Genomic DNA, 14,199 nt, shown 5'->3' on the forward strand with positions numbered 1-14,199 from the left:
TTCCCAGAGATGGGCACAACATTCTGACCAAACAGGGAAGCCCTCTTTGTTCCCTCTTCCAGGGCTGACAACAGTGATACTGCCTTGCCCATTGAGGGAACCCCAAAAGTCGTCGAGGAAGTGGCTACCCACAAGTCCACAGTAGCTGTGGGTGTTATACCAGACGGATATGGGGTAAAAGGATGAGTGGTCTGAGGTATAACTAATAGCTGCAGCAGTCACCCAACCTGTGGCCAAGGCAATTTGCTAACCTGCTGTGATAGCAAAGGCTGTTTGCTTAACTTTTTCTTTTTGTGGCAGGAAGGACAGACCATGGGACTGACAGAGTGTTCCATTGTCAAGCTGAAAATGGTGCCTTTTTTCCCAGGGAAAACGAGCAGCAAATGCTAGTAAAAACAAAAAAATCTTTAAGTCACTTTTTCACAGACAAACATGGTAAAAAGCACTTTGCCAGCTCCACAAAATACAATAAATGCAACTTCTCCATAGAAAATGGCATTCAGTTACATTAAACAACCTTTAAACTGGCAGAAAAAAAAAAAAAAGAGTACTCCCATTTAAAAGTACAATACAGTATCGTGACAGTTGTTTAAAACACTAATTCCTATGTTTAAAATAAATAACTTTCCTGAAGAGGAAAAGTATCAATAATAAACAAAATTATTAAATGGAAGTTTTTCCCCTAAAGGGAACTTATCTACCCAACAAAGGAATGTCACAAGCCAACAATCGATCCTCGAAAGCCTCAGAGGAGCGTACTTTTCAGCAAAAGTTAATCTTTCTTTTAGTTAGTTCAGCTCAGGCTGCCTGACAGTTTGGGTGTGTGGGAATTGCCCTGAAGCTCTGGAAGCTGTCCGTCTCTTATATCCTTTGAAGCATATAACCCACACAACTAAGGCTGCTGCAACAGCGATCAATATGATTATCATCCTTCATTACTTGAAGGACAGCTTTTTTTCCCCTTTTGGTTGGGGAGGGACTAAAGTGATAAAATGCTAAATTCATTTATAACCATGTGCAGAATGTGCTCTGCTTTGTTTTACAGAGTATCATATATTTACTTGGTTAAGGAAGATATTTTTCAGTGAACATACATTTATATGTAAACATAGCAGCCTGCCTTATCTGATGCTTTGCATGATCTTTTTTCCATATAGCAAAGGCTATTTCAAAATAAAAAGAATAAGTGTTCCCTATAATGGTGACTGTGTACAATTAGTTTGTATTAGTTTCTCATAGTTTTGTAGCTAGCTGCTGCACCAACACAGACTGCATAAAAAATGTTAGTTGTATAGCTGTTGGACAAGGCTGCAACAAAATTTATCAATAAAATCCAAACATTTTTTGAACTACTATAAACTCAGGGGTGGGAACGAAAGGACTGATGTTGGACAACAAGGTACCTAATGTTGCTTGCAGAGAGGGTGGCACTGCCAGCTACAGCTAACAAAAGAACATAGAAGAAATGAAAAATTAAACATTTTAATATGATTACAACTGTTTGCATATCAGAACAAGCACTGCTGTCCCCACGAGCTGCTATGACAGCAACACACTAATGTAATGCATTTTTTTGATAAATTTTACATAATGATTTAAAACTCTACACATTAAAAGTGTTTTCAAGTTTTTCAAATGACTAGCCTGCACTGGGAACAAATACAACAGCTCTTTGTTTTGTTTTTATAAAAAATAGTATCCATTTGAGGAACATACAATCAGAGAACTGTGAAAATAAATATTTTATGTGAAGTGATTGTAAGCTTTGCATGTTTAAGCTTATAATGCTGCAGAAGTCGAATATAAAAGAAACAACATTCATGTGGTAGTACAGCATGTGTACCTTGCTGGGCTTGAACTTTAGTACACACTGTGAAACTCAGGTCTTGCACTAATGATGATAACAGCAGAAGATGCATACTTTGTAGGTAATATTTTATGAAACAAATGGGCACAGCTTTACAAATATATATACATGTACCTTCTTTAGTACCATAACCAAACAAAAGTGTATAGACATTTGACTATACCACCATACAGTCTTTATGTAATTGAAGATAACACAAGGCAAAATGCAAAAGAATGAAAATGTAAATTACTAGTATTTACATAAGTCAGGCACAATAGCAATTGTTACTTTTATACTGCTCCAGTGTACTTATAATGACAGGCTCTGCTACTGTCACTGACCCCTACACACACTTCACTGATACTTCATGACTCATTGTCCATTCTAGTGCAGTACAACATAAACTTTTTGTTTTGTCAATCCAAAAACAGCAGAGATCTAAAATTGTATACCTGATAAAATACAACACTGACATATACTGTAAATTATACATACTATCTGCCAGCATTACTTTCGATTTTGTATTTAGATTTTTCACATTTTAGCATACATGTACAACCGACAGCACGTACACCTGAGTTTCATACTTCATCTTCATTTTAATCTCTGTTTTCTTCTTCGTTTTGCAGATCATTACTTAGAACCAATGAACAGAAGGAAGCAAACCACCAGTAGTCCTTGAAGTCTAAATATACAGTTGATGTGCTGCAAGGGTGTCCATAAAGGGTCGCACTAAATTATCTGTTGAAAAGTAGAAAATCAGTCCAAATGTGATAGAGATGGGAAGGGCTGGCAATGCTTTCTTGAACACTGCCAGAAGCAGAAGTGTGAGACATAAACCCTGTAAGAGATACAAAAAATACATTAAACTTGTAAACTTTCATTGCCTGTACCACAGAACAACAAAATGTAAGTGCAATTACAAAGAATTCACTCACTATAAATGAGAAATTTTGAATTCTGAAGATGAAGACGATATAGCGGAGATTGGGTGGAATGACAAACGTGGCAATGGAAAAGTACTTTATAGATGGGTACTTTTATATTCAAGGTGGGGTTTTGATATATATATATATATATATATATATATATATATATATATATATATATATATATATATACACACACACACACACACACACACATCTGAGGAATCATGAGCAAATGTGTGCGTGTGTATATATATATATATATATATATATATATATATATATATATATATATATACACACACACACACACACACACATATATATATGTGTATGTGTATATATATATATATATATATATATATAATGCAGATGGAAAAGGCTCTTTTAGGTAAGGTCAGTGCTGCAGAAAGGGCATTTGGCTCCCTGGACAATAAACACATTTGCTGCCCCTCTGCTGTATGTGTGACTGCATTCACTTAGTGCTGTATGTGTGATTGCATTCACTTAGTAACAGCTTGTAAACTGCTGGTGAGATGACAAGGGATAATTTACACAAGTCTTATGCATCAGCTGCAGTGTTGGATACAGCACAAGGTGACCTAGGTACATGCATAAGGCCTGATGCTGGCTGGCTTGGCCACACAAGATTAATTAAAAAAAAAGTCAAAACTGAATTTCTGCTGCCCTCAACACAAAACATTAATTAAAACTGTATGCAATTGAATTTCTGCTGCTGTCTCACAAACTGATGTGCAATAGCTCCTGTCTCTCATTGGCTCAAATAAGAGCCAATGAGAGAAACTGAGCTGTTGCATGCAACTGAGAGATGTCTGGGAACTGGTGTGGGATTTGAAATGGATGGGAGATCAAGCATGGTTAACATTCAGATTTGGGATTTCCTTTTTGCAGCATACACGGAGCTTGATGGTATGATGGTATGATGGTACATGAAATGGAAGAGAGAACCAAGTGTTGCTAAGAGATACTGAGTTACCCAATTTATAGTAAAGCAAATTCTGATGCAGACAGTGTCTATTGGGAAACATCTGTAAACCTTTGTACCTGATACCAAAAGGAATCACCAAGATGTTTTCCACAAAACTACTGTACTTTTTTTCATATGTATCATATAAATGCACAATATTATCATGTCTTGTTTTTTTTATTTATTATTCAGATGCACAATACTATTGTGCCTTTTTACATTTTACCTAGTCAAGTGACTTTCTCAGAGTCACACAGTAGGCAAATACAGATAGAAAGACTCAAATCCTGTACCCTTTACTACAGGAATTAGTTTCTTAAGTGCTTAGAGACTCAAACCTCTGCATTAACTGCCATACCTTCCTCAACTTGTTAAGTTTTTCACAAATTGCTGAGGATTATAATCAGTTAATAATGTTAGTTATAAGAGTTTCATTGTAGTTGTTCAGAAAATGAAAGTCAATGCAGCAATGTACTATTTTTTAAGTGAATTAATGTTGTCTGGCACATAAGGCTCTGTGATATTAACAAACTTGTTGTACTCAAAAGTACAAGGTTTGAATCCTTTCACCTTCATTTGCCTGCTGTGTGACTTTCAGTAAGTCACTCATACAGTACCTCTTGCCCTACATCCAGCGGATTTTCTTGGTTAACAGATAAATAAACAATATTTAAAATTTGGCACTTTTGAGGGTCTTTGTTACCCCCTTCCCTGCCACATTATTTTTTGGCTTTGTCCAAAATTCTTTTTTTTTGACATACATAACATTGACATTTTCAGTTGCAAATATTATACATTACTTATAATCTATACAGTCCTTGTTAGTTGAACATTACATAGCTCATTCAATTCCTGCCTTCCCTTAAACCTTGTTCCTCCTCCAAAATCATTGTTCTGCATGTTTTGTTCCCACAATTCACATTTTCTTTCTATGTAATTCACTCCTACCCTTTTCTAAAGATCCCACTTCCAGTTTTGTTATCTCTGTTACTGTATTCACTACTTCTGGTACAGTTGATTTACACTCTGATTTCCATTTTCAGTACTTGCTTTTTTGGCAGCCATCAGAATTAAACTCAGCAAGGCCCTATTATATCTAGCAATTCTGATTCTGTATCACAATTCAAAAAATCATTGCCTTAGTTACACCAATTTGCTCAACCAGTATTTCTGACAGTAGTATGCAGGGAGTTTTTCAAGTCTGACAGCTCATTACAATCCCCAAAAATATGTTCCCAGTTACCTCCTTCTTTCCCATCACAACTTCAACATTTGCGGTTTGCCTGAGGAAGAATTCTTTGGAGTCTACATGGGGTATAGAAATACCTATATAAATACTTCCACTCAAAGACCCTAAATTTTAAAGACTTTGTTGCATATTTGGGAGTCATACATATAACCTCCCATTGTTTCTTTGTGAATCGTTTATCCACTCTTTCTTCCCAATACTTTCTAACCTCTGATTCTTATAGGTATCATGGAATATTTTATATGCTGTACTAATTATTCCATTTTTAACAGCAGCTTCTGTTCTAGATTGTACTAAAAACCTCTACCCGTGCTGGTCTTTCATTTTGGACCCCCCTATTTCTTTCTCTTTGCCTATACTTGGTTAGGTTTACTATTCTTTGTTCAAATGGCAAAACATTTGCCGTTCGAAACAATGAGAAGTAAAACCGAACACAAACATTCCAAATGGCCACAACGTCGACCCAAATGTTCGACACATTTGAGTCGACATTGTTACCGAAACCATCACATGATAGCCGTAGAGAAGCTGATGTAAATCAGACTCCTATACGACATATCATGTTTTTGCAGGGGAGGAAGGTCCCCTTGTACCCCCCCGCTATTAATATATTTTTATTCCGAGATTGCATTAAAATGGGGATATGGATGAATTTCCATTCGCCACTGTACCGCAATCTCCGTGCAGATAGTTGAATACACTTATGCAAATGCACTACTGCATTCGCATAAATGTGTTAGACTATCCCATCCATTTAAATTTTGTGCACATCATTCTAATTTTCGGCAGCGGTGCTGCCAACAGACTGTCATTCGCACAAACGATAATAAACCCTCTGTTATCAATCCTTGATAGGGAAGGCAAATTCTAGCCTGCAGTCCAAATAAATTCTGGGCCTCTTCCTATTCTATTACCTTTCCCGCTGTAATTATTTCCTCCCAATACCTTGGATATTTTGCCAGTTTTCTCCAACAGATTCCAGCCCCCTCTTGCCTTTTGTCTGTATCCACAATTGTAGTTATCCCTATCGGCAGAATCTCCTTTCTCCATTCCCATGTTGGCTTGGTTCTTAGAATACTTTCTGCTGCTTTATGAATATAATGTTCTGTATGATTATTGTTACTCTCCTTAAAGTTCTGCATCCAAAATACCAGTCTATCCTTGTTTCTTGAGCTTCCCCCTGTTTCACCATCATCCATTTTCACTGGGAATTATAGATTTCTGCTGTGCTATGTATAGGAGCCTTAACTATGCAGCTCTGAAATACTCCTTCAAAACGAGTAATCCCAACCTGCCTTGTTCTACTGGAAGAATTAGCTTATCCCGCAAGACTCTTGCCATCTTACCCCCCCCCCCCCAAGATAAAATTCTTCAACTCTTTATTGCTATCCACAACTTCTTCGCTGGTTGATAAAAATACACCTGACCTGTGTATTAAGTCTAAAGGGACTAAAACCATTTTAACAGCTTGTATCTTACTATCCATATCCATACAACAGAGCTTCCAATTTCTCAGTTTTTGTATTATCTTTTGTTTAGTCTCTTCCCAGATATCCTTAGCTGTTGTACCAGAATCATTTTTTAATCCATTCTCCTAAGTACTTAATTTTATCATGTCCCCATAAATATGGATATCGCTGAACCAATTTGTGTGTGGGTACATAATTTACAACTATTACCTTTGTTTTAGCTTCATTAATTTTCTATCCCCAAAATATTTGAAACCGTCTCAAAATGTTCCATAATACAGAAATGTCCTTTTCAGGCTTTGTCAGGTATAAAATAATATCTGCAAACAAAGCCAGCTTTTCTTGACTAACATACCAATTATTCCTTGAATTTGAGTGCCTTATTTTCTTTGCCAATGGTTCTAAATATAATGCAAATAAAGGAGAAAGGACACCCCTGCCTGGTTCCTCTGTACAAGCAGAAATTATCAAAGAGGAACCCACTCATTTTAATTTTAGCCTCCAATCCCTCATACATCCTCCTAATCAACCTTATAATTTTATCAGGGAACACAAATGCTTCCATTGCCCTGCTCATAAAATCCCAGCTTACTCTGTCAAATGCTTTCTTTGCATCCACACCCATCAACAACAGTGGTATTTCCTTACATTCTTCTTCCCTCTGGATCATCAATGTTCTGTTAATGTTGTCAAATGTTGATCCATATCTATCAATTTTGCCTTCACTTCTGCCATTGTTTTAGCCATTATAGACAAATGCTTAATAATCATGGTGTTGTACTGAAATGGGCCTGTATGAAGCTGAATCTGATGAATTTTTACCCTCTTTAGGTGCTACCACCACTTTCTTCCAGGATGCTGATACTTCTCCTCCTCTTAAAATTATATTAAACAAAACCTTCCAGATCTTATCAGTTTTTCCCTCCTAGCTTCCAAACTTGCACAGGAATACCATCTATTCTTGGGGACTTTCCTGTGGTTTGGTCATAGATCACCATTTTTATCTCATCTCCTCCTATCCTTATCCTAACTGTTAGTAATTGAGCCTCATTTACCTCTAACCTTGGCATACTTAATTCTTCTATAAACATTTCCATTTGTACCTTTTCTTCATTTCCATATTTATCTGCTTTATACAGACTTTCATAGAATTTTTGAAATATTTCTAATACCTCTATAGTATCTCGTCATCTTCCTTGTTATAGGCTCCCTAAACTTGGTGACAGCCCTTTCTATCTTCTGTTGCAAGTCATTGTGTTAAAAGTTTTTGTGCTCTAGAGTTATTATCAAAAAACAGTTGCTTAACAGCAATCTTTCTATGCATATTATCAAGGTAATCACTTATTTTCTGTTTAGCATTCTATAGTTGCTCCTCCTCTTGTTCTGCGAGATTTAGCCTATTCTGCAATACTTTAACATTTGTCAGTCTCTCTAAATAATTATTGTTACTTCTAAACCATATCTCCCTTTCTTTTATTTCTACCCTATTTTTAAACTCCACTTTTATTTATCACACTCCCTTGCTATATTTTCAGAAGAAACTTCTATATTCTCTAACAGATCTTGAATAATTTCCACTACCCATTCCTTAAACTCCTCTCTTTTCAACAGGTGGGAAAGCAACAGTGTCTCATTTTTATTTCATTACCATGTGTTTTCATTTTAGTTATTATTGGCACATGATCTGAAATAGTTACCTGGTGTATATCAAGACCTTTAATTAAACACACATGCTCCTGTGAAATGTAAATTCTGTCTAGCCTAGCCCAGTTTTTGTAACTTGGGGAATAGGGTGTAAATTCACTCCAAACTCCTAGTACTGAATTCACATCTTCCGTACCAAATATTTTCATAAATTTCTTTAAAAATCTACCCTCCTTTGCTATATTTTCCCTTCTGCACCCCCCCTCACATCTTCACTGCTGCAAATCAAATTCCAGTTCACACCTATAAGTAATATTCCTTGCTGAAAAGCTGATTATTTCCCCCACAACTTTCTTAAGCTCCATTACAGCAGTTTTAGGTGGAATATAAATACATGCCAAAGTAATCATCCCCCCTTGCCAGTAGCCCATTAGTACTACAAATCTATCATTAGTATCCTTTTATCCTCTTCTATCATTATTAGAGCTCATCTTGCAATTAATACAAGTGCTCCTCTTTTCCTTTGTCCCAGGTATTCCACTAACTAACCATCCTGCAAACATTTCTTTATCAAATTCACATGTTCAGTTCTTTCCAAGTGTCTCTCCTGTAGCATAACTATTTGCACTCTATATTTTAATATAGTTCAGTACAGTTTCTTTTTGTATTTATCTGTGAGACCATTGACATTTAAAGACATTACAGAAATCATCATTGTGTTAAAAAATTATTCCCACCTTTTACTTCTAACAGCTGTTTTGTTAAGTGTCTAGTTCTAGTTTTTGTGTTACATGCATACAGTGCTTGTCAGGTTGATTTTTTTATGCAGTTGTTTCTTGTCATATCCATTTGAGCCTATGTCACATCTTAGAAAAAAACTTTGTTTTATTGAAAGCCCTGAAAAAAAGATGCCCCAATACCCCCTAAAACCTACTAACAATGTTAATACACAAAACTATGTGCAGCTTCAAATACTGAAGTTTTGCACTCTTGATATGCACAAATGTCCCAAACTGACAGATGCACTCACAGGATTGGGTTAACCTAAAAGAAAGGTTATACAAGCTAAGACACATGGTACAGCCTGTGCTACTACTAAGTATCTGGTTTTGTGTTATCTTTATAATTCTCCCAGATAGGAAACCACTTGAATACTTTCAGAAAACATTATCTCCTAGCCATTTCTCTTTATCAAATTGTCTCCATGAATACATGAAGACCAGATACACAGTTGCTACTATGTGTGTGTTTATTTGCTAGAAAAAAGCTTTATAATATTTAGTGTTCTTTTTCAATTTGCTTTTTCTTAAAATGTGCTACTAGATCAAAGGGCCTTAACCCAGTCATTTCTCTGTGTAAGAATGAGAAAAAGTACATTCATTTTTCTTTTGTTATGCTCTTTTGACCAGAATTTTCTGCTTTTTTACATTGCAGTACCAACATTTCTTAAAACTAAACAAGGAAAAAGAAAAAGGGAGGGAAAACACTTGTTTACATTATCTCCAATCCACTTAAAAATAACTGAGAAAACTTTACTTTATAGCATGCAAAGAAAATCATGCACTATAAAAATATTACTAAGAAAAAAAATGTTTTACTTACAATTAACTTTCTCCCTCTTTACCTCTCCTAAGTATTTTTCTGAACATTAATGACATGAAGCCAGGCATATGCTTTAAAGTCCTCTACAAGCTTAATACAGTCAAAAAATATCATTATTTCCAGATTTTCTTGTTCTGTCATGTTTCACAAATCTAATTACTTTGTAATTCCACACTTGTCAATTTCTATGTTACTGCTTTTTTTCCTGTTCATCTCCATCTTCCAAATCATGCCTCTGCTTCACTTCCAACAAACTCTCCATTCTTCTAGTTAATTATTTTGCTTTTTTTCCTTCTCTCAAGCATTTTCCACTGAAACACTGGAAAAATGTTTCACTGGCACAGTCCCTCTGTGGCCTTTATTACCAGAAGAAGAAGCAGAATCTCCTTTTGTTTGACAGCTCACTTTTTGTTGGACAAACTTTTGTACTTCCTCTTTAGCATGTACTGCATCAAAAAATGATTTTGTCCCACCAGGGAAGAATATTTTGAAGAAAGCTGGGTACAGCAGTATGAATCTCATGCCTGCTTCTCAACATTCCCTGAATAGTGTAATAAATTTACTCCTCTTCTGCCTGGTATACTGTGAGTAATCATTCTCCACAAACACTCTGCTGTCTCCCACTTTTAGTACTTCTCCCTTCTGCCAAATTTTGCCATAATCAGCTCCTTCTGCTGGTAGGATTGTATCTTTACTAGTAAAGGTCTAGGTTGCTTGCTCATAGCCAGGTTTGGAGGATACATACGATGTGCCCTTTCACTTAGCTCCTGCTGGGGAATGCCAGTCCAGCTGCTTATTTGTGCTTTCATAAAATTAATACAGTCTATTCCTTCCAACTTCACTGGTACAGCAGAATATCTCAGGTTCTCCCTAAGTGCTCTGTCCTCTAATTCTATTTTTTTTAAACTTCTCTTCTTGAACAGTCTTGTATTCAGCCAGCCTTTTCTTCATTTTGACCTCTGTTTTTTTTTGCAATTTTAACATCTCATCTGAATATCTGTTTAAAATGTATTTTATTTTTCCAGCCTTTTGTTATTTGAGTTTATATACTCCATCAATGTTTCATTTATTTTAATCAGGTCTTTGTGCAGTTATTTTACACTTTCCTCTAGGTTACTGGAGGTCATAACTGGAGCATGCACTGTTTTTTTGCGGAACAGCTGCAATACTATTCCAAGGCAGTGTTTTTCCTCACCTTTTATACCCAATTTCATTTCAGGTCTTCTGTATTTCTTTTTCCCCCAGCATCCAGTCAGTGCACATACTACTCAGTTACTGAAATTTATCCAGAAATGTAAGTCCACTGCGTTTCTCTGCTGAGTTTCTGTTTTCAAACTGGGACAGCTAGACTTAAGTTGTTACTCAATGTGTAGCATTCTTGGAAGTCCATCCACAAAACCACAATGAACCATATCTATCAATTTTTGGCATCACCTTTGACAGTGTTTTAGCTATCACAGATATAAAGAATTTATAATCATAATTTAGAATTGAAATTAGGACTATATGAAGCTGGATCTCATGGATCCTTACCCGCTTTAGGTATTATAGCCACCACAGCTTTCTTCCAGGATGCCTGTTCTCCTCTTTTTAAAATACTGTTAAAAAAACTTCCAGATCTTTATCACTTTCTTCTCACCAAGCTTCCAAACTTCCACTGGAGTACTATTTATTCCAATAGACTTTCCTGTAGATTGGTTATACACCATTTTCAGCTCATCTCCTCCTATCCTAACTGCTAGTAATGGAGTCTCATCTACTTCTAAACTTAGTATAATTAATTCTTCCATATTCGTTTCCATTTGTACTTCTTGATTTCCACATTTCTCTGCTTTATACACATTTTCATAAAATTTCTGAAATATTTCTAATACCTCTATAGTATTTCCCCAGAGTTATCAGAAAACAGTTGCTTAACAGCAATTTTTTTGAACGTCTGCATATTATCAAGGTAGTCACAAATTTTACCTTTAGCACTCTAACTGCGACTCTTCTTGTGTGAGATTTGTCCTATTCTGCAGTACTTTAATTTTGTCACTCTAAATAATTTTTACTTCTTAACCATATATATTTGTTATTTTTATTTCAAACCTATATTTAAACTCCATTTTAATTTTATCTCACTCCCTAGCTATATTTTCAGAAGAAATTTTTTCTTCCTTTATAACTCCCGAATAAATTTACCCATTCCTTAAATCTCTCTCTGATAGGTGGGGAAGTGCCAGTGTCTAATTTTTATTTAATTACCCTGCATTTTTATTTTAATTATTATTGGCGCATTATCTGAAATAGTTATTGGATGTATATCAAAACTTTCAATTAAATGTGCATGTTTTTGTGAAATATAACTTCTGTCCAGCCTTGCCCAGTTTTTTACCTTGAGGGAATAATATGCAAATTCTTTCTGAACTCCTACTACTCAATTCACATCTTCCATAACAAGTATTTTCATAAATTTCTTCAGAAATCTGCCATTTTTCCCATATTTCCCTTCCAAGACCACTGCCAGATACATCCTCATTGTTGCAAATCAAACACCAGTCCCACCTATAAGTAATATTCCCTGCTGAAAGCTAATTATTTCTCCCAGAAATGTGTTAAGCTCCACTGTATCAGTTTTAGGTGGAATATAAATAAATACCAGCGTAATCTTCTTCTCTTGCCAGTAACCACTTAGTACTACAAATCTACCATTATAACCTTTTTCCTTTTCTATCACTATTGGAGCTCCTCTCACAGTTAGTATAAGTACTCTCACTTTCCATTTCCCCAGATATTCCGTTGAATAACCACCTTGAAATCCTTTATCAAATTCACATGCTTAGTTCTTTCCAAATGTCTCCTCTACCACAGATATTTGTACTCTGTAGTTTTTTAACATAGTTAATTACTTTTTCTGCTTTGTATCTGTCAGACCATTCACATTTAACGATAATATGGAAAGCGCTGTCATTATGATAAAAAATTATTCCAACCTGTTATGTATAACAGCTTTCTTAATGTGTAGTTTCAGTTTTTGTGTTACATGCACAGATTGATGTTTGGCAGATTGATCATTTATACATATGTTTCTTGTCATATTCATGTGAACCTATGCTGCATCTTACAATACTTTTTGTTTTAATGAAAACCCTAAAAAAAAAAAACACATAAACTATCAGGTAAATACAAATACACAAAACTATGTACATCTTCAAATAATGAAGTTTAAACTTCCTAATAAGAACAACTGTCCCAGATTGGCAGCAACACTCACAGGCTTGAATTAACTTGTGCTGAAGGTTATCTGCACTGAGACACGTGGTACAGCCTATGCTTCTACTTACACTAAACCTGAATGCTTTCTAAAGATATCTCCTATCCACTAAAAGAAAGGATTTGAAGTTTTATTGCTTTTTTCAGCTTGTCTCCATAGAAACATCAGAACTAGATACACAATTGCTTTCTGCTTCAAGCTTCAAATGTTTCACTGTGGACATTTGCTAACGGAAACCTTTTCATTATATTGTATGTTCTTTTATTTCTTGCTTTCCCCTAAAGCTTATTAGATCAAGCCAAGGGCCTTAATCCAGTCATCCCCCTATACAGAAGTAAGAAAAAGCTTATTAGTTTTACTTATATCATGCTCTTTTATCCAGGCTTTCTTCTCTTTTTATATTGCAGTGCCTACATTGCTTAAAACTGAAGAAAAAAAAAGGAGGAAAATAGGGTCACTTGTTTACTTCAGTATCCATATTACAGACAAAAATAACTGAAAAAGCTTTACTTTATAGCATGCAGTACAGGTCATGTATTATAAAAATACTGTTATGTATTTGTTTTACTTACAGTTACCTCTTTCCTTCCTTTTCACTTCTCCTTAATGTTCTTCCAAACATTAATGACAAAGTAGGGCATATGTTTTGGAGTCCCCTACAAATTTAACAAAGTCAAAAAGTGTAATATTTTCAGGTTTTCTTGTTCCGTTGCATTTCACAAATGTAATTGATGCTTTGTAATTCCCAATGTATTCATTCATTTCTGAGTTGCAGGTTTTCTTCATGTTGACCTCCAACTCCCAAACCCAGTCTCTGGTTCATTTTCAATATACTCTTAGTTATTCTAGTCAACTGTGCTTTTTTCTGTCTCTCAAACATTTTGCTTTGGAATATTGGAAAGTTTTCATTGGCATAGTCTCTCTATGATCTTTGTTATCAGAGGAATAAGAAGCAGAATCCCATTCTGTTTGATAGCTCACTTTGTGTTGGACAAACTTTTGTATTTCCTCTTTAACATGTTCTGCATCACTTTGTGCTGGACAAACATTTGTATTCCCTCCTTAACATGTTCTGCATCACAAAACAACTTTTAACATCCAGGAAAAAAATATTTTGAAGATAGTTGGATACAAAAGGGCCCCCAAAAATTTCCTTGGGAAAATTTTTCCCCCCCCCATTTTTTTTTTGCTTTTTTTTTTTTAAAAAAACAAA

At 35.3% G+C, this 14,199-nt stretch overlaps 1 protein-coding gene across 1 annotated transcript in view; it reads right to left on the bottom strand.

Moving 5' to 3' along the window:
* Positions 1–1,466: 1,466 nt before the first annotated feature.
* The window catches only part of LOC122790934 (presenilin-2-like), a gene marked incomplete at its 5' end in the record, with an annotated part of 553,723 nt that continues 540,990 nt past the window's right edge, over positions 1,467–14,199 (bottom strand). The window contains 1 exon segment of the mRNA XM_044058639.1: positions 1,467–2,690. Coding sequence (XP_043914574.1) covers positions 2,535–2,690 — 156 coding nt within the window.

Source organism: Protopterus annectens, chromosome 1.part2, assembly GCF_019279795.1.
Source record: "Protopterus annectens isolate FY-2018-M chromosome 1.part2, PAN1.0, whole genome shotgun sequence".
NCBI classification, from domain to species: domain Eukaryota; kingdom Metazoa; phylum Chordata; order Ceratodontiformes; family Protopteridae; genus Protopterus; species Protopterus annectens.